At 39.0% G+C, this 19608-nt stretch overlaps 1 protein-coding gene across 1 annotated transcript in view; it reads right to left on the bottom strand.

The window, feature by feature from the left end:
* The window catches only part of LOC127491530 (coiled-coil domain-containing protein 66-like), a 189644-nt gene that overhangs the window by 68006 nt on the left and 102030 nt on the right, over window positions 1-19608 (bottom strand). The window contains 1 exon segment of the mRNA XM_070069881.1: window positions 3994-4175. Coding sequence (XP_069925982.1) covers window positions 3994-4175 — 182 coding nt within the window.

Genomic DNA, 19608 nt, shown 5'->3' with positions numbered 1-19608 from the left:
TCCATGCTTTGTAATTTCTTAAAAGAAAACTTGCAATTTAACATAGAAAAGCACACATAAGTGTTTAGCTTTTTGGATTAAAAGTTAATTATAAAGCATACAACTAGGTAAATACCAGCTTAAATCAAAAAAAAAAAGCTTTAGCAGTAAAAAAAAAAACTATTGTCCATGGTCCTAAGTTGCTGAAATTTGGGAACCACTTGTCTTGCAGCAAATATGACTGGTACAACCTCCTTTGAAATTTTAATTTCAAGGAATTTTTGATAAGTTCCATGGCTATCCTGACAATATTTTCTCCTGGATTTATATTTTTTATTTATTTGAGAGCCAGATAGAGAAAACAATACATATAGAGAACTTCTATTGCTGGTTCACCCCCAAATGCATACAAAGTTTAGGGTTGGGCCAGGCCAAAGTCAAGATCCAGGGGCCCAATTCAGGTCTCCACATGAGTAGCAGGGACCCAGGTACTTGAGCCATCATTTGCTATGTCCTAGGCTGTACATTAGCAGGAAGCGGGGATCATAAGTAGAACTTAGATTTGAACTCAGACACTTTGATATGCGACACAGACATCTTAATCAGTGTCTTAACTAGTAGGCCAAATGCTTGTCTCATCCTGGCTTTATTGAGAAGTATTTTTCTCACTTCTCAGGGATTCATTTTATGTTCTCATTGAATATTTGAGAAAATTGTTTTAAAGAGTTATTTTATTTATTTGAAAGACAGACTTAGAAATTGAGAAAGGAGAGAGAGAGGTGTTCCATCTACTGGTTCACTCCCCAAATGGCTGCAACAGCCAGAGCTAGGCCAGCCTGAAGCCAGGAGCCAGGAACCAGGAGCTTCTTCCAGGACTCCCATGTGGGAGCAGGGGCCCAAGGATTTGGGCCATCCTCTGCTGCTTCCCCAGGCACATTATCAGAGAGCTGGATCAGAACTGGAGCAGCCAGGACTCGAACCAGGACCCATATGCGATGCCAGCACTGCAAGCAGGACTTTAATACACTGTGTCACAATGCCAGCCCCAAGAAAAAATATTTTTAAAAATCATACATGAATGTTAAAATTTTACCATGTAGGCCAGCGCTGCGGCTCAATAGGTTAATCCTCCGCCTGCGGCGCCGGCACACAGGGTTCTAGTCCCGGTCGGGGCGCAGGATTCTGTCCCGGTTGCTCCTCTGCAGTGCAGCTCTCTGCTGTGGGCCGGGAGTTCAGTGGAGGATGGCCCAAGTCCTTGGGCCCTGCACCCACATGGGAGACCAGGAGAAGCACCTGGCTCCTGGCTTCGGATCAGCGTGGTGCGCTGGCCGCAGCGGCCATTGGAGGGTGAACCAATGGCAAAGGAAGACCTTTCTCTCTGTCTCTCTCTCTCACTGTCCACTCTTTCTGTCAGGAAAAAAAATTTTTTTACTATGTAATTTTTGTTTGTTTATTTTCCTGTTATCTGTTAATATAGTAATATTGTTTTTAATCTTATATGATTATATTAAGGTATTATTTTTTTCACTATTTCTGAATTGAAATTGTTCATATGTTGCCTAAGAATTTTGAACTATGAGTTAGCAATGCACAGATGGCTACATCTCTATGGCAGCTCTGATCATCTTAACACATCATCTTGGGACCCAGGCAGGAGGAATGGTCTCTATGTGGGGCATTCTATTATGTGAGAGGAATGCTGGAGGAAACTGACATTTCTTATTCAAACTCTTGCTTAGATGTTTTTAAATGGGTGCATTAAACACACTCACATGCTGATATTTGAAACAAGACCATATTTTCTGAGAATATAATTTATGACTGAATGAAAACACAAAATAATCCAACTTTTAGAAGCAAGCAATAGAAGTAAATAATGAACAATGACTGGTCTTAGAAGTTCATCTACAGTGCAAATTCTGGTACTAGGAATACACTTAGTACAAAGAAGCCAAAAACAATCAAAATTTTAGTGTTTTACATCATCAAGATCTAGAAGAGTGGGGCTCATGCTTAGAACATGCAGATGGAAGAGACTTTTAAGCAAAGCGTACATCCAAATAAAGAGTGGTTTGTTAGAACTGCATTTAAAGAATATGCTAGATGTATCTTGTAGCACAATGAATTACTATAAAACATAGCAGATTAAAGCAACAAACATTTATTGTCACAGTTTCTGGGTCAGGAATCCGGGGGAATAATTCAGCTAGGAGGTTTTGTTTCAGGGTTGCTTAACAGGATGCAATCAATCAATCCTAAGATTGCAGTGGGATGTTGGAATCTACCATGGGAAGTTCCATGTCCAAACTCACTCATGTAGCTATTGACAGGCCTCCGATGATCTGCCTTCAAATTCTCTCAGATAGACAGCCACAGGGCTGTCTCTTAATGTGAAAATGGCCCAAGAATGAGTGAAACCACACTCCAGAAGGAAGACAAAATCTTTTTATAACTGAACCTCTGAAGTGATATCCTGTCATTTCTGCGATAGTCTGTGTGCATTAGAAGCATGACAGTCAATTGAGTCCATAGGCGTGGGAGCACAGAACTACTGGGAGACAGGGAGCACTGGGGCCATTTCCGAGGCTGTGTGCCACAAAATGTATATACCATTTTATAAAATTCACAACTCTGAGAGCTGGCAGGATTCTGAATGACAATGAGATAGAATACAATGAATCACCTTTTCTGTGTATTCATATTCATATTCCGTAACAAAGGAACAGGATTAAATAACATTGTAAATCGCCATTTGGAAATTTTTCTCTCATAGTATCTGAATAAGTTTTTATCACAATTAAACTAATAGTATAGGAGTTGATAATAAAGAGGGAGAGGTGGTCTGGGCCTAAGATTCTGATTTTCTGGCTTTGGGCATGTGCTCACTTCGGATTGGGTCATTGTGTCCAGGTGATGGTATATTCCTATTTCCCTTAGCCAGTCAATAGTCTATTCTTAAAGCTGGTTTAAGTATCAAGTGGTCAATTTGAAGGAGTTTAATCATCCAAATCCCAAGGCTAAGATGAGGAAAATGAGTAATACTGTAGAAGATATTTGGAGCAACATTACCAGGAGAAAATGAAAATTTGACAGTGAGTATTAAAATATATATTTACTACTTAGGAATGCAATAATTCTTAACTGAGAATTTATCTTACAGGATTTTTTTAAAAAAAATCCTAACCTGTTTTCCCAATTAAAGTAAGGGTAAACAGAGATACAAATCCTTATGCAAAAATTACATATTCAGTTAATATGTGAGAGTTACAAAATCCTCTGCCTGCAGCGCGGGCACACCGGGTTCTAGTCCCGGTCGGGGCACTGGATTCTGTCCCGGTTGCTCCTCTTCCAGGCCAGCTCTCTGCTGTGGCCCGGGAAGGCAGTAGAGGACGGCCCAAGTCCCTGGGCCCTGCACCGGCATGGGAGACCAAGAGAAGCACCTGGCACTTGGCTTCGGATCAGCGCAGTGCACCTGCTGCAGAGCGCCGGCCACAGCAGCCGGAAAAGGAAGACCTTTTTCTCTCTCTCCCTTACTGTCCACTCTGCCTGTCAAAAAATAAAAATTAAAAAAAAAAATAGAAGTTTAAAAGCTTCTTTTCTATTTCTAAAAATATTTTTCCTTGGAAAACGTTCATTTCATTAAGAAGCATAACTCTTTATCCATAATTACTCTAGATCTTCTGTGTGTTGGCTAATTCTTAGCCTAACATCACTCATAGAAGAGAAACAATTATAAAAAGAGGAAAAAATAAACAGTGGTTTCTGTCAGTGGACACCAGAGTAACAGAAAAAACAAAACAAAAAACAAAAAACAAAACAAAACAAAACTCACCTAATGTTAAAGTGAATACCTGATGTCCTTTCTCAAAATGCTTATGGACAAAATGTTGATTCCTGTCTTCTGGGGCAATGGATAACAATTGATGACATGCTGCGGGGAGTAAGTCTTTGAAAGCTCTAATATACTCCTCACAACCTGGGAGGTCACAGCAGTACTCCGACGCCTGGAAATACCTGGACAGGTCCTGACCCTGTCGGGCTGACCTCGGTTCTGCAGAAGCAGGAAAGGAATGCTGACAGGGTTGTAAAGTGCTTGTGTCATGAAGGTGTATCCAAGGCATACCCAGAGCCCTTTTGCAAGGACTGCGAAATACTTTGTTGCCAGGTATTTAGTTCCAGGAAATCTTCCTACAAACCTAGTTGAGCACAAAGCTAACAAGGCAATGATTCCAGAGGCCACACATAAAAAGGACACATATACTACAAATTTTAGTTAGAAAAGTCATTGAACAACAACAAAATGATGGTTATAACAAGCAACAACAAAAGGCCTAAGCAGGCAGAACCTGATTTTATAGTTGCCGTATTTTAATATTCAAATAGTTCAGATTCCAACAAAGCCTATATAGATGTCAGGGAAAAAATACGTATGGCCTCTACCAGCATTACTCCAATCAGTTGAAATATTTTTTAACTTTTATTTAATAAATATAAATTTCCAAAGTACAGCTTTTAGATTGCAGTGACTCCCCCCCCCCATAACTTCCCTCCTACCCGCAACCCTCCCATCACCCGCTCCCACTCCCATTCCATTCACATCAAGATTCATTTTCAATTAACTTTATATAAAGAAGATCAATTTAGCATATACTAAGTAAAGATTTCAACAGTTTGCACCCACACAGAAACATAAAGTGTAAAGTACTGTTTGAGTACTAGTTATAGCATTAATTGACATTGAACAACACATTAAGGACAGAGATCCTGTATGGGGTGTAAGTGCACAGTGACTCCTGTTTTTGACTTAACAAATTGACACTCTTGTTTATGGTGCTGGTAATCACCCTAGGCTCTTGTCATGAGTTGCCAAGGCAATGGAAGCCTTTTGAGTTCGCCAACTCCGATCTTATTTAGACAAGGTCATAGTCAAAGTGGAGGTTCTCTCCTCCCTTCAGAGAAAGGTACCTCCTTCTTTGATGGCACATTCTTTCCACTGGGATCTCACTCACAGAGATCTCTCATTTAGGTTTTTTTTTTTTTTTTTTTTTTTTTTTTTTTGCCAGAGTGTCTTGGCTTTCCATGCCTGAAATACTCTCATGGGCTCTTCAGCCAGATCCAAATGCCTTAAGGGCTGATTCTGAGGCCAGAGTGCTGTTTAGGACATCTGCCATTCTATGAATCTGCTGTGTATCCCACTTCCTATGTTCGATCGTTCTCTCCTTTTTAATTCTATCAGATAGTATTAGCAGACACTAGTCCTGTTTATGTGATCCCTTTGACTCTTATTCTTATCATTATGCTCAATTGTGAACTGAAACTGGTCACTTTGACTAGGGAGATGGCATTGGTACATGCCACCTTGATGGGATTGAATTTGAATCCCCTGGCACGTTTCTAACTCTACCATTTGGGGCAAGTCAGATTGAGTATGTCTCAAACTGTACATCTACTCCCTCTCTTTTTCCCATTCTTATATTTAACAGGGATCACTTTTCAGTTAAATTTAAACACCTAAGAATAATTGTGTGTTAATTAAAGAGTTCAACCAATAGTATTAAGTAGAACAAAAAAATACTAAGAGGGATAACATATCAAGTTGTTCATCAACAGTCAGGACAAGGGCTGAACAAGTCACTGTTTCTCATAGTGTCCATTTCACTTCATCAGGTTTCCTTTTTGGTGCTTGGTCAGTTGTCACCAATCAGGGAGAACATATGATATTTTTCCCTTTGGGACTGGCTTATTTCACTTGCATGATGTTTTCCAGATTCCTCCATTTTGTTGCAAGTGACCAGATTTCTTTCTTTTTAACTGCTGTATAGTATTCTATATAGTACATTTCCCATAATTTCTTTATCCAGTCTACTGTTGATGGGCATTTAGGTTGACTCCAGGTCTTAGCTATTGTGAATTGAGCTGCAATAAACATTAAGGTGTAGACAGTTTTTTTTGTTTGCCAATTTAATTTCCTTTGGATAAATTCCAAGGAATTTGGAATTTTTTGTTTGCCAATTTAATTTCCTTTGGATAAATTCCAAGGAATTTGGATGGCTGGGTTGAATGGTAGGGTTATATTCCATTTTGAGGAAAAACAGATATTAGACTCAACTAGAAAATTACTGTAGATCAACTATTTCCCAACTTGCTCAAGTGGTTAAAGGAAAGCATGGACAAAGCACTAAAGGAAACTGCTGTGCTTTCAATATGGGTCACTTCCAAAATTCTTGTACAACTTAATCCCTATTTTGATATTAAGAGATGTGATCTCTGGGAGATGATTATCTTATGAAGACTTTACCATCATCAGTGGGCTCAACACCCTCATAAGAGGAGTTGAGTTCAAAGGAGTGCTCTGCTTTTTTATCCCTTTCCTTGTGTTAGGACACAGTGTTCCTCCCCTTTGGAGGATGTATCAACAGGACACCCTGTGGAAAGTAGAAAGCAGACTTCATGAGACACCAGCCCTATCAGAGCCATGAGCTTGGACTTCCCAGGGTACAGAACCCTGAGACATAAATTTCTTTCTTTTTTTTTAAATGACCCAATTTCAGGTGTTTTACTGTAGCAGCACTAATGGACCAAGACTGGAACCATGAGAACAATGCTTCACCTAATAGAGACTATTAATAACAACATAGGAATTAAATAAGAATGTTAGAAATTCTGCAATTTAGAAGTATATAGAAATAACCTAAAAGCTTCACTAGAGGGTTCAACAGCATGGTTGAAGAGGTATAAGAAAGAATCAGTGAACTTGAGGATAAATCCGTTAAAATTATCTAGTCTGGGGACAGAAAATAAAAAGTGAATAGAGTTCAACAGACTTTCGGACACAATCAGGCATGACAGCTTAACATCTAATGCAAGTTCCAGAAGGAGAGGACACAGAAAGGGGATACCTTCAATATAAAACAGAACAACTAGATGTTACATCAGCAATGAAATAAAAGACTTGAACAATGAAGCAACAAGGCCAAGTATACATCTGTACAACATTCCAGCTATTGCAATGGAATATGCATTTTCTTAAATTTATGTGGAATATTCTCCAGGAAAAACTATAGATTAGGACACAAAATGAATCTCAGTAAATTGAAAAAGAGTTAAATAATACAAAGTCTCTTTTCCTGAAATAATAGAATAACAGTAGAATCAATAACTGAAGGAAATATGAAAAATTGAAAAACTATATGAAAATTAAATATCATATTCTTGGATAACCAATAAAACAAAGATAAAACCACAATGGAAATATATAATAATTGAGATGAACAAAACAAAAACACAACTTACCAAAACTTATGGGGATACCAAAAAAGCAGTGCTCAGAGAAAAGTTTATATGTATAAATATCTATGTTAAAAAAAAGATCTCTAGTCAGTAACCTAAACCTCCACTTTAAGAAACCAGGGTGCGTATTCATGTCCCAGCTGCTCCACTTCCAGTGCAGCTCCCTGCTAATGGCCTGGGAAGAGCGGTGAAATGTGGCTTAAGTGATTAGGCCTCTATCACCCACATGTGAAACCTGGCTGAAGGTCCTGGCTCCTGGCATCAGCCTGGCCCAGCCTTGGCCTTTGCAGCCATCTGGGGGAGTAAACCAGCAGATGAAAGTTCATTCTCTCTCTCTGTCTGTCTCTCCATCTCTGTCTGCCTTTCAAATAGCTACATAAATCTTTTAAAAACAAACTGGAAAAGGAGAGCAAACTAAAGACAAAGCAGATGGTAGGAAGAAAGTGACAAAGATTACAGTGAAGGTAAATAGAGTAGAAAAACAATGGAATCAATAAAACTAATTTTGTTTTTTGAAAAAAAAAATTTTCAGTTTAAATTTTAACTGAAAAGTGATCCCTGTTAGGAATTTGGAAAACATTATGCTGAGTGTAATAAGCCAATCCCAAAGGGACAAATACCACTTGTTCTCCTTGATAGGTGACAACTAACTGAGCACCAAAAAGGAAACCTGTTAAAGTGAAATGAACACTAGGAGAAATGGTGACTTGATCAGCCCTCACCCTGACTGTTGATGAGCAGCGTAATATGTTATCCCTCTTAGTATTTTTTTTGTTTGTTCTACTTAATATTTTTGGTTGAATATTGTAATCAATACACAATTCTTCTTAAGTGCTGAAACTTAACTGAAAAGTGTTTGCTGTTAAATATAAGAGTGGGAATAAGAGAGGGAAGAGATGTGCAATTCAGGACATGCTCAAGTTGACTTACCTCAAACGGTAGAGTTAGAAACATACCAGGGGATTCCAATCCAATCCCATCGAGGTGGCATGTACCAATGCCATCTCACTAGTCCCAGTGATCAATTTCTGTTCACAATTGATCGTAATGATAGGACTAAGAACCAAAGGGATTGCATAAACAAGAATAGTGTCTGCAAATACTAGCTGATAGAATCAAAAAGGGAGAGAATGATCCAACATGGAAAGTGAGATACACAGCAGACCCATAGAATGGCAGATGTCCTAAACAGCACTCTGGCCTCAGAATCAGCCCTTAAGGCACGCGGATCTGGCTGAAAAGCCCATGAGAGTATTTCAGGCATGGAAAGCCAAGACACTCTGGCAAAAAAAAAAAAAAAAAAAAAAAACTAAATGAAAGAAGATCTCCACGAGTGAGATCCCAGTGGAAAGAATGGGTCATCAAAGAAGGAGGTACCTTTCTCTGAAGGGAGGAGAGAACTTCCATTTTGACCATGGCCTTGTCTAAATATGATCAGAGTCAGTGAACTCAGGGGGCTTCCATAGCCTTGGCAGCTCATGACAAGAGCCTAGGGTGATTACTGATGCCATAAACAAGAGTGTCAACTTGTTAAGTCAACAACAGGAGTCACTGTGCACTTACTCCTCATATAGGATCTTTGTCCTTAGTGTGCTGTACATTGAGATTTAATGCTATAACTAGTACTCAAACAGTATTTTTCACTTTATGTTTCTGTGTGGGAGCAAACTGTTGAAATCTGTACTTAATGTATGCTAAACTGATCTTCTGTAGAAAAAGAGAATCGAAAACGAATCTTGATGTGAATGGAAGGGGAGAGGGAGTGGATAAGGGGAGGGTTGCGGGTTGGAGGGATGTTATGTGGGGGAAGCCATTGTAATCCAAATTCTGTACTTTGGAAATTTATATTCATTAAATAAAAGTTAAAAAAAAAAGAAAAAAATTGACAAAATTAACAAATTTTTATCTAAACTGTCAAAAGGAAAAAGACAGATGGCTCTAATTACTGGAATCAGATATAAACCAGGGATCATTCTTATCACACAGAAATAGAAAGTCTTATAATGAAATGCTTTGAACAATTGCATGTCAACTCATTGGATAACCTAGATGAAATGGAACAATTCCTAGAAACACACAAATAACCAAACTTAGAAGAGATAGGAAGTATAAAAATCCCTGACAGAAGAAAAGTGATGAATCAGTGGTCAGAAAATTTCTAGGGGTGGGCTTTTGGCTTCATGGTTAAGATGCCAGCAGCCATCCTGTATTGGATGACTGGGTCTAGTATCTACTTTTGGTTCCTGATTCCAGCTTCTTGATAATGCAAATCTTGGGAGGCAGTGGTGATGACTCAAGTAATTGGGTTTCTTCCATTCATGTGGGAGACCTGGTTTGCTCTCCTAGCTCATTTTGGTGTGTTCATAAAATATGTAGATGTGAAATTCATGGCAATGCTAGCAGAATGGAAGGTAGCAGAATAAACATGGGCATGTTATTAAAATTTTTAAAAATTTGCCAAGACACTCTGGCAAAAAAAAAAAAAAAAAAAAAAAAAACCTAAATGAAAGATCTCTGCGAGTGAGATCCCAGTGGAAAGAATGTGCCATCAAAGAAGGAGGTACCTTTCTCTGAAGGGAGGAGAGAACTTCCACTTTGACTATGACCTTGTCTAAATAAGATGGGAGTTGGCAAACTCAAAAGGCTTCCATTGCCTTGGCAACCCATGACAAGAGCCATAACCAAGAGTATCAATTTGTTAAGTCAAACACAGGAGTCACTGTGCACTTACACCCCATACAGGATCTCTGTCCTTAATGTGTTGTTCAATGTCAATTAATGCTATAACTAGTACTCAAACAGTACTTTACACTTTATGTTTCTGTGTGGGTGCAAACTGTTGAAATCTTTACTTAGTATATACTAAATTGATCTTCTGTAGATAAAAGATAATTGAATATGAAAAAATCTATGCAAATTGGTAGAATATTCATTCAAAATAATTTAGGGATGTATATTGTAATCTCAAGAAAATAAAAGTAGTATAAAATAAAATTAAAACACAACAGAAGATATAGAATGGAATAATATACAATTAACCCATATATCCAAAGGCAATGATAGAAGATAAAATGGATAAACCCCAAACAGGAGTAAATCAGTATACATAAACATTAATATATAAATAACTGCACAAACATTCAGTTCATAGCACAATCCTAAATGAGTGTGAACAAAGAGACAATATTTTAAGTACATTTAATGTTAAGGAGAGAAATAGAGAAATCTATAAATGTAAAGATTTTTAAAGCCTTCTTTCAGTTTTCAATAGAATGAATAAGCAATAAGTTATGAACAACTTGAGCAACCTTATCCATCAACTTGGCTTAACTGACATTCATAGAACACTAAACCCAAGCCCAGCAAAATTCATGTTTTTCTTTTTAAGAAAAACATCGAATATACACTGTTGACCCTAAAACAAATCTCAGTAAATTTAGAGGATTAAAAAAATTTGACTTAATAGAAATGGAAGACTCCTTATCAGAAAATGAATAGACAAGCTGAATACTAGGAGGGAATATTTGTATCCTTTAAATCCAGGGACCTGTATCTAGAACATATAAAATATTCCTGAAACTCAGTAATAAGAAGAAAAATAATCCAACTTTTAAAAGTACAAAAAAACTTGAATAGATACTTTATAAAGGATGGCAATGAAGCACATGGAAATTGCTTAACATCATTAGTTATGAGAAATATGTAAATAAGAAAACACAGTAGAGTAGTATAAAATTAAAAAGAATGACAATACATAGCACTGTTTAAAATCAGAGCGATTAGAACTCTCTTGTATTGCTAACAGGCATGTAAAATGGTGGCATGGTGTTGGACAACTGGAAATTTCTTTAGAAGTTACCATGCTAACCTCATCCTGACTCAGCCTTCCCACTCCAAATCAGTTTTCTAACAGAAAATCAATTATTCAAGATATTCACTGCAATTTTACTCATAAAATTCGCAAGCTGGAAACATCCCACATACCCACCAATAGCAGAATGAATAAGCAGGAGATACTACTCAACAATAACAAGCAACAAACTAATGATAGTACTGGGGCCTATAGGGGTGGCGAGGAGGGGGAGGTTGCATGGGGGGACTGACTTGATAGGGGCGTAAGAAAACATCTAGAGGGACAGAAATAATCTGTGTTTTGAAGGTATGTGGGTTATATGGGTATGTGTGTTTGTCAAAAATAGATGAATTGCACTCTGGAAATCTGTATATATTTCCATAAGTAATAAAAAGAGAAACCCATTTTGGGAGAGGATAAGTATAGATAAATGTGAACTTTGGTGCTTTTTTTCTCCCTATAGGTAGTATTCTTTTCACCTTTAAGGTCATATGAAAGACAGCGTGAAAAATTTAAAACTCTTGGTAAGGAAAGATAGATTAAGGAAATCTTAGAATGCCGTATAAATTCAGTATTAGTGCAATGCTGTTTTTGAGTTTCTGTAATTTTGTGCTGCACTGATGGAGGCTAAGGTTTATTTAATATACTTTATGTTCTAAACATGCATGGTTATTAAAGGGATGCTTGTGTTTGTTACTCAGCACCTGCAGAGACTCATAACCCACTCCATTTGTATCTTTAAAGTTCCTGGCAGGTAAGCAGAAATTAGGAATATTTAAAATCTCTATGACTTCTCACCTGCTGATTTTAAGTGTAAGGAGAATCTTTAATCAAATAAACTTAAATTCCAGGCTATTTCCCTGGAATTACCCTGTTTTTAAAATGAATGTTGAGGGGCCACTGCCTTCAGTGCTGCCATCCCAAGTGGGTGCTGGTTCAAGTCCCGGCTGCTCCACTTCTGATCCAGCTTTCTTCTGTGGCCTGGGAAAGCAGTAGAAGATGGCCCAAGTCCTTGGGCCCCTGCATCCATGTGGGAGAGCCAGAGGAGGCTCCTGGCTTCGGATCAGAACAGCTTTGGCAGTTGGGGAGTGAACCAGCAGATGGAAGACCTTTCTCTGTATCTGTTCTCTGTAACTCTGCCTTTCAAATAAATAAATAAATCTTTGAAAACATAAATAAAATGAATGTTGACATTTTAATTAATCTTAAATAACCTATGAGAATGAATTATTGATTACTCTTATTAAAGCAAAGCCTAAGATTTCTGAGGTTTTTGTTCTGGCAAGAGAATCCTGTGGTAGGAACAGGCCGTTGCCTTCTCTCAACTGACATCAGCTAAATACTCCCCTTTTAAAAACTTTTAAGTATGGATAAAACCACCTTCCCTTGATATTTTCAATACAACTGAGATAGTATATATTTTTTGAAAAAATTAGTTATGCAATGATCAAGAAATAAAAATAGGCAATAAAAACAGGTGTTGGGTCTATTCTTGCTAATTTCCCACTACATCTCTTCTGGCAGGAGAGAATGTTTCCCTGAAATACCCAGTTTTTTTTTTTAATTTTTTGTCTTATTTTATTTATTTATTTATTTTTCTGGGGATCCTCCCTTAGTATTTACTTCTTGGTCTCTGGTTAGCAAATTTGTGATAGTCAGTGATGCAGGGAAATCGGGAATACCTGCTGTAAGTTATGACTCTGCCATGTTATAAATCCAAATAAGCCCAAATTGTAGCACTTCTAAAAGAAAACACATGATAATATCTTTGCAACCTACAGCAGGCAAAAATTAACAAGACACAATTTTTTCTTTTGACAAACATAGACATAGAAGACAGCTGTACCTATCCCCAGTCTGCATAGGAAGAGTTACTGTTTTTATTTGAAAATTTAGTTCTTTTCCACTCCTGGGGTTCTGATTACAAGGATTTTCTGATGCACATGTGAAACAGATCTAAGCTAGTCAGGATGTCTCACGCCTCTGTTCACACTGATTTTTTCAGGAATGAACAGGTGATCTAAGTTAAGCCAATTCAAGTAAATCTCTGTACAGAATTCCCAGAACAAGAGTTACTATATAAAATCTCTCTCTCTCTCTCTAATTGGATTTGACTGGGTTTGCAAATGCTATAAACTCTGGTAGCTATTTTGCAATCATGAGGAAAGAGCCTTTTGATATTAGATGCAACATGGAGGAAGTGCAGCTGAGAGAGAAAATGAATGAAATTAGATATGGACAACATTGTTTTATTCTTTTTTCCAGCTGGACCTCATGTCAGATTTACACTTGAACTATTCCATTACTGGAACCAATGTATTCCATTTTCCACTTCAGGCTAGTTTGAATTGGATTTTCTATGCAACAGGAAGAGTCTGCACTGATATAGGGAATATTACCTACAATGCAGGATTAGTTAGATGTACTGCTGTAAGAAAATTTTGTGATAAAGAAATGCGGTGAAATGGAAGGAAATATTTGAATCCTCTTCACTTCTTGGCTGTGCTGTATTTTATTTTAAATTCTATTTATGAAGCATTTACTCTTACAGGCACTGATGGTAATTTCAGACATTTTATCAACTTTATTGTTTCCAGCAATCCGGTGAGGTAGTTATTATCAAAACATTTCGCAAACAAGGGATCTAGAGGTCAGAGAGGTGCTATAGTACTCTGTTGGCAACATATCCCGTAACAGTGGAGACAGGGTTTGAATCCATATGTGTCTGATCCTAAATAGTGTACTTTATTATCACTTAAATTCTTTGATTTTTCCTGTGAAAATTGTAAATAAAAATATTTCCCAGTGTTACTATCCTATAACCTTATCATAGGATTAAATTGAATACTTCACAAGGTGCAAATCACATTCAAATTTATTGTAGCGGATTTAAGAGCAGTGATCAAAAGATGGTTTCCAGCACCTATGTGTAGGTCATTCATATTTGAGCTCCAGGATGATCTCTAAAAATCTATGTTTACAAAAATTTATAATTTTTGATATTAGCTATATTCATCTTGCACTTTAAAAACTCTAACCTGAGTTCTTACCTTGAATTTCTCTTTTCTTGCCTTGTTCATCTCAAGTAAAAGGCACAAAAATGTAACTATTTAGAGAAATGTCCACTAAATTTCCTGGTCTCTACTTCTCAACCAAGTCCTCAAGAGGGAGGCAAGGTGGCAATAAAAATGGAAATTAGTATTAATAAGTGAAAATACAGTGTATTTTAAGTTGAAAAAAAATAGTTTATGATTTTAAAGAGTAGGCTGGTTGTTGTTCTAAAACATGGCTTAAAAAAGAATTGTTAATGTATGTTTTTTTTTTTTTTTTTTTTTTTTTTTTGACAGGCAGAGTGGACAGTGAGAGAGAGAGACAGAGAGGGAAAGGTCTTCCTTTTTTGCCGTTGGTTCACCCTCCAATGGCCGCCGCTGCAGCCGGCGCACCGCGCTGATCCTGGCAGGAGCCAGGAGCCAGGTGCTTTTTCCTGGTCTCCCATGGGGTGCAGGGCCCAAGCACCTGGGCCATCCTCCACTGCACTCCCTGGCCATAGCAGAGAGCTGGCCTGGAAGAGGGGCAACCGGGACAGAATCCGGCGCCCCAACCGGGACTAGAACCCGGTGTGCCGGCGCCGCAAGGTGGAGGATTAGCCTATTGAGCCACGGCGCCGGCTTGTTAATGTATGTTTTTAAAAAGACCCATGTTGGGCCCGCGCCGAGGCTCACTAGGCTAATGCTCCGCCTTGCGGCACCAGCACACCGGGTTCTAGTTCTGGTCGGGGCGCCGGATTCTGTCCCGGTTGCCCCTCTTCCAGGCCAGCTCTCTGCTGTGGCCAGGGAGTGCAGTGGAGGATGGCCCAAGTCCTTGGGCCCTGCACCCCATGGGAGACCAGATAAGTACCTGGCTCCTGCCATTGGATCAGCGCGGTCCGCCGGCTGCAGTGCACCAGCCGCGGCGGCCATTGGAGGGTGAACCAATGGCAAAGGAAGACCTTTCTCTCTGTCTCTCTCTCTCACTATCCACTCTGCCTGTCAAAAAACAAAACAAAACAAAACAAAACAAAAAACAAAACAAAAAAGCCCACAAAAACCCATATTGGGATTTTGTTTTAAAGATTTATTTATTTATTTGAAAAGCTGAGTTACAGAGGCAGAGACAAAAGTGGGAGGGAGGGAGGGAGAGAGGGAGGGAGAGAGGGAAGGAAGGAGAGAGAGAGAGAATGAATCCTTCATCCACTGGTTCATTCCTAAAATGGCCGCAATGGCTGGAGCTGGAACAATCTGAAGCCAGAAGTCAGGGGCTTCTTCCAAGTCTCCCACATGGGTGCAGGGACCCAAGGACTTGGGCCATCTTCTACTGCTTTCCCAGGCCATAGCAGAGAGCTAGATTGGAAGTGGAGCAGCTAGGACCCAAACTGGCACCGATATGGAATGCCGGCATAGCAGGCAGCAGCTTTACCTGCTATGCCACAGCACCAGTCCCCCATATTGGGATTTTACTTTGGCCCAATTAAGTCAGATTTCATGGTAGGACCACAGGTATTTTTTCAAAGTTCCACAAGTAATTTCAATGAGCAGTCAGGATTGAAGGCTGTTGAGATTAAGCAGGAAGAGTTGGCACTTTTCTTTATGTAATTGTAGGCATTTTTATGTTTTAAAGATTCACTCACCTATTCATGAACTTACTGATCCCTTCATTTATTCACTAGTTCATCATTCAACTATTTGGTGACTCAGTTATTCTTCTACTCACCCATTGATTCAATTAAACATTTACTTGTTCATTCATTCCCCTACTTATCTAGCCAGTGAATCACGAGTGTTTATCAAGTGCCTAAGCTCTGTGCTGATAGAAAACTGAACATGACAGAGTAGATCATTGTCTCATAAAGCCACCAGTTGAACGGAGCTGCATGTGCTAAGAAATATTACTTCTTTTGCATATTAAAATGTAGTATGAGAAGCATTAGCTTATGCACTTATTCTAAAGTTACAGAAACTTGCCTAAATGCCATTTGCATAGTGGAAGGGTAATATCTCTGCATCTCTGATACATTTAAGGATACTGGAAATTCTAATTTTAAATTTGCTGAAGTGAGATAATGTCTGAGGAAATTAAATAAATAATGCTTAATTACCACCTCCCTCCCACCTTACTCTAAATAAAGTTTGGTTTAATATCTTCAGCTCAAAGAGGCAGAAAATGATTCTAAGTAACTTTATTTCTATTCTTGGTCCCTTATCTATTTCTAGACAGTTCTAATCCCCACAAAAGGCTCACTCACATTTTTTAATCCCTTTAATTAAAATACCTCCAACATCCCACTGTGGCAAGTAGAACCATATTTGGGGTAGATTTGCTTTATTTTAGGTGCTGCTTGTTTGTTTGTACTGATTCACTCAGCCTCACTGTGGCTCCTTTTGCACAGTGCACAAGAATGTACAGTTGCTGTCTCTGGTGAGAACAGGCTGTAAGTACTACATGTTCTCCACAGCAACACCAATTTGCTGAATCCCAGGATTATTAAAAATAAGTTTTACTCCTAGGAAATGGTATATATTTTACAGTGATGCTTGTGTTTAATTTAAAAATAAGATATTGTTAAACTTCATTGTAGATCAGCGATGTACATAATATACCAATTTTAAAGATTTATTTTCATTTGAAAGGCAGAGTAAGAGAGAAAAAGAGATTTTCCCTCAGTACCTTCACCCACCAAATGGCCACAAAAGCCTGGGCTAGGAGCCCTGGAAATCCATCTGGGTCTTCCATTTGAGTGGTAGGAGTTCAAGAACTTGAGCCGTCTCCTGCTACTTTCCCAGGTGCATTAGCAGTAAACTGGATCAGAGGTGGAGCAGCTGGGACTCTAACTGGTACTTGTATGGGATGCTGGTTGGTATCACAGACAGTGGCTTAACCCGCTGTGCCACAACTCCAACCCCTAGACTATACCAATTTTATACATTCTTGAATTCTTACGATTCCCAAGTTTAACATCTCATTTCAGGGATCAGGGCTCCGCAAATGAATTGCTGGAAGTGTCCATTGGAGATGCTGTGTTCATGACAGCACACGCTATTAGAATTTTTTTTAATTCTCATGCTTGATTAAGTCAATATTTTAAGAATGTATCTGTTAAATTATTTTAGTACAAATGCAAGCACCTGCTAATTCTTTTCAAATGTCATAAAAGGATATGAAAAAATAAATATATATAAACTTTGTTTTCTCACTACCAGTCCCACTCCATGAACATTAACTAGAGTTGTTTCTTGAGGACGTCTTTCTGAAATTTTATACATTGATGACATAGCATAGTTTTCCCCAAGAAGAGAGAGACGGGGAATTTATCTAACAAGACTCCCTTTAACAATTCTAAATACACACCAAACTGTAATCTCCCAACTTTGAGGTTGAGCATACTTGGATGCTGGGCAGTGCTTCTTGTGGGAAGCCTCAAGATGTGCGATCAGGGATGGACTGAAGTAAAATCCTGTTAAATGAAGCATCCCTCTGCTTTAAACCTCTTGTTCTTCCCCCTGACCAGCAACTACTGGAAAAACACAGATGGGACTGAGAGAGTCTGAAGTGGTTTGTAAGATGTTTAACATGAGGTAACTTCAAAAAGTCCATAGAAAAAACAGATTTAAAATGAGTTTATTTTGTGCAAAACTTTTTGAAATCCATACAAAGAATCTTCAAAAGTCCATGAAATTACAAACTAAAAGAAAACTATATAGGAATTAAAAATGTTTGAACCAAGCAATCTTAATTTTTCCCATGAATTTTTGAAGTACTCTTATATGCTTCCCACGCATAACATTATGTATGTGTGAATTTAAGTCCTGAAAAATTATCAACTTTTCAATTCATTTTTGTAGTATACTTCATAACTGGAGGCAGATTAGATGATTTTTTGTTATCACAGAATTCTTATTTTTTTGCCAGAAAAATTATATTCAAGCTTAAGAAAATTACTCATATTCAAGTAATTTCAAAAGCAAGATTAGATATCAGTAAAGGGAAGGGAACCAAGATGGCAGCTGACTAACAGGCTCTGGTGGCCATCTCCCCATAGAAACACCAGCGTTAACAGCTTTACACACACCAAGTCACCTTCACAGGATCTATGGGAGCCAGGTAGGAGACCAGTTATGGTTATAACACTGGTCTGTTATAGCCATAAGAGAAGTGTCACTGAAGAAAGCAAGAAGGAAAGAGTTGTCTGTGTCACCCTTCCTCCAGCTCCAAGGACTGTGACCTACTTCTTGGGAGAGGGAAAATGAATTGAATCCCAGTGCTAGGCTCACTGAATATAATTCAGTTGGAATAAGCCCTTCTGCTCCATTCCCTAGTTGTGAATGTGTGGAGTGGATATATAGAGCTTTCACACTCAGGCTATCTTTGTTTCCATTCTAGTAACCACAAGCAGAAAGCAGAACTCCAGCCATATAGAGAGGCCAAGAGCTGGAGCTTAGAACCATGCCTTGGAACCTAGAGCCACACCTACTGTACAAGACACTGACACCTGATAAAGCAAAAATGCCTCCAGTCCCCAGCCAGTGCTTATAGATGGAGTCTCTAGACTTGCCTAGCATCAAGAGAAGACCTGCACTCTGGTGGGTGGGTTGGATTCATTTTGGTGCATGTCACTGCTGGCTTCTGGTTGGCCGGCCGGACACACATGGAACTTTGTGGAGACCTGTGACAGTAGGATCAATGTTTGATCAGCTTGGGGCCAGTAAGTATGGCTAGAGGGCTGCCTTTATCATTCTCCAAATTTTGGCAGCAGCAAAGAGCTATGGACTGGGTCCTGTAACTCAGTGCTGGGCTGATAAAGCCCAACACTGGGCAGATCCTAGGGGTTTCATTCTAGAGGCACGTGCCTATGGACAGTCTCTGGACTTGCCCCCATATCAAAAGGAGACCTGCTGGCTGGTGAAACATTATTGTTTTGTCATATACCACCACCAGCTGTTTGCAGGCCTGATGTGTACCACCAAGACTGAACAGAGCCTGGTGACTGAGACCCAGGTGTGACCCTCATAGGACCAACCTCTAGTACCCATCCTATAACCTTGCACAGACAGCAAGAACTAATAGGACTGTTTTTGGGCTCAGTGTCAGGCTCATAAAATCCAGCATTTGGCAGACTCTAACAGTCCCGGATCCTAGGCCAATATGTGCAGATAGAGCCTCTAGGGCACTTCAGGGCCCAAAAAGTGGCATTCCATGATCCCATTTGAACAGTATTACACCCCAACCAACATCACCACTGGCTGATAAGTGAAGCTTTGGGCAGGGGGTTTGCCTAAGCTGCAGACAGACCATGGCTGAGTGAGCTGTGATCCTACCCCTTGGGTACACTGGTCTTGGTGGGACGAGAGCTTCAGATGTGGTGTAGCATCATGGCATCTGAGGACACAGGACAAGGAATCTGGGCCTACCATGGGCCCAGAAAAAGGCCTGTAGGAATGGATTAACCCTTT

The sequence above is a fragment of the Oryctolagus cuniculus genome, chromosome 3 (assembly GCF_964237555.1).
Source record: "Oryctolagus cuniculus chromosome 3, mOryCun1.1, whole genome shotgun sequence".
NCBI lineage: Eukaryota > Metazoa > Chordata > Mammalia > Lagomorpha > Leporidae > Oryctolagus > Oryctolagus cuniculus.
This window is presented reverse-complemented; position numbering and strand designations above follow the sequence as displayed.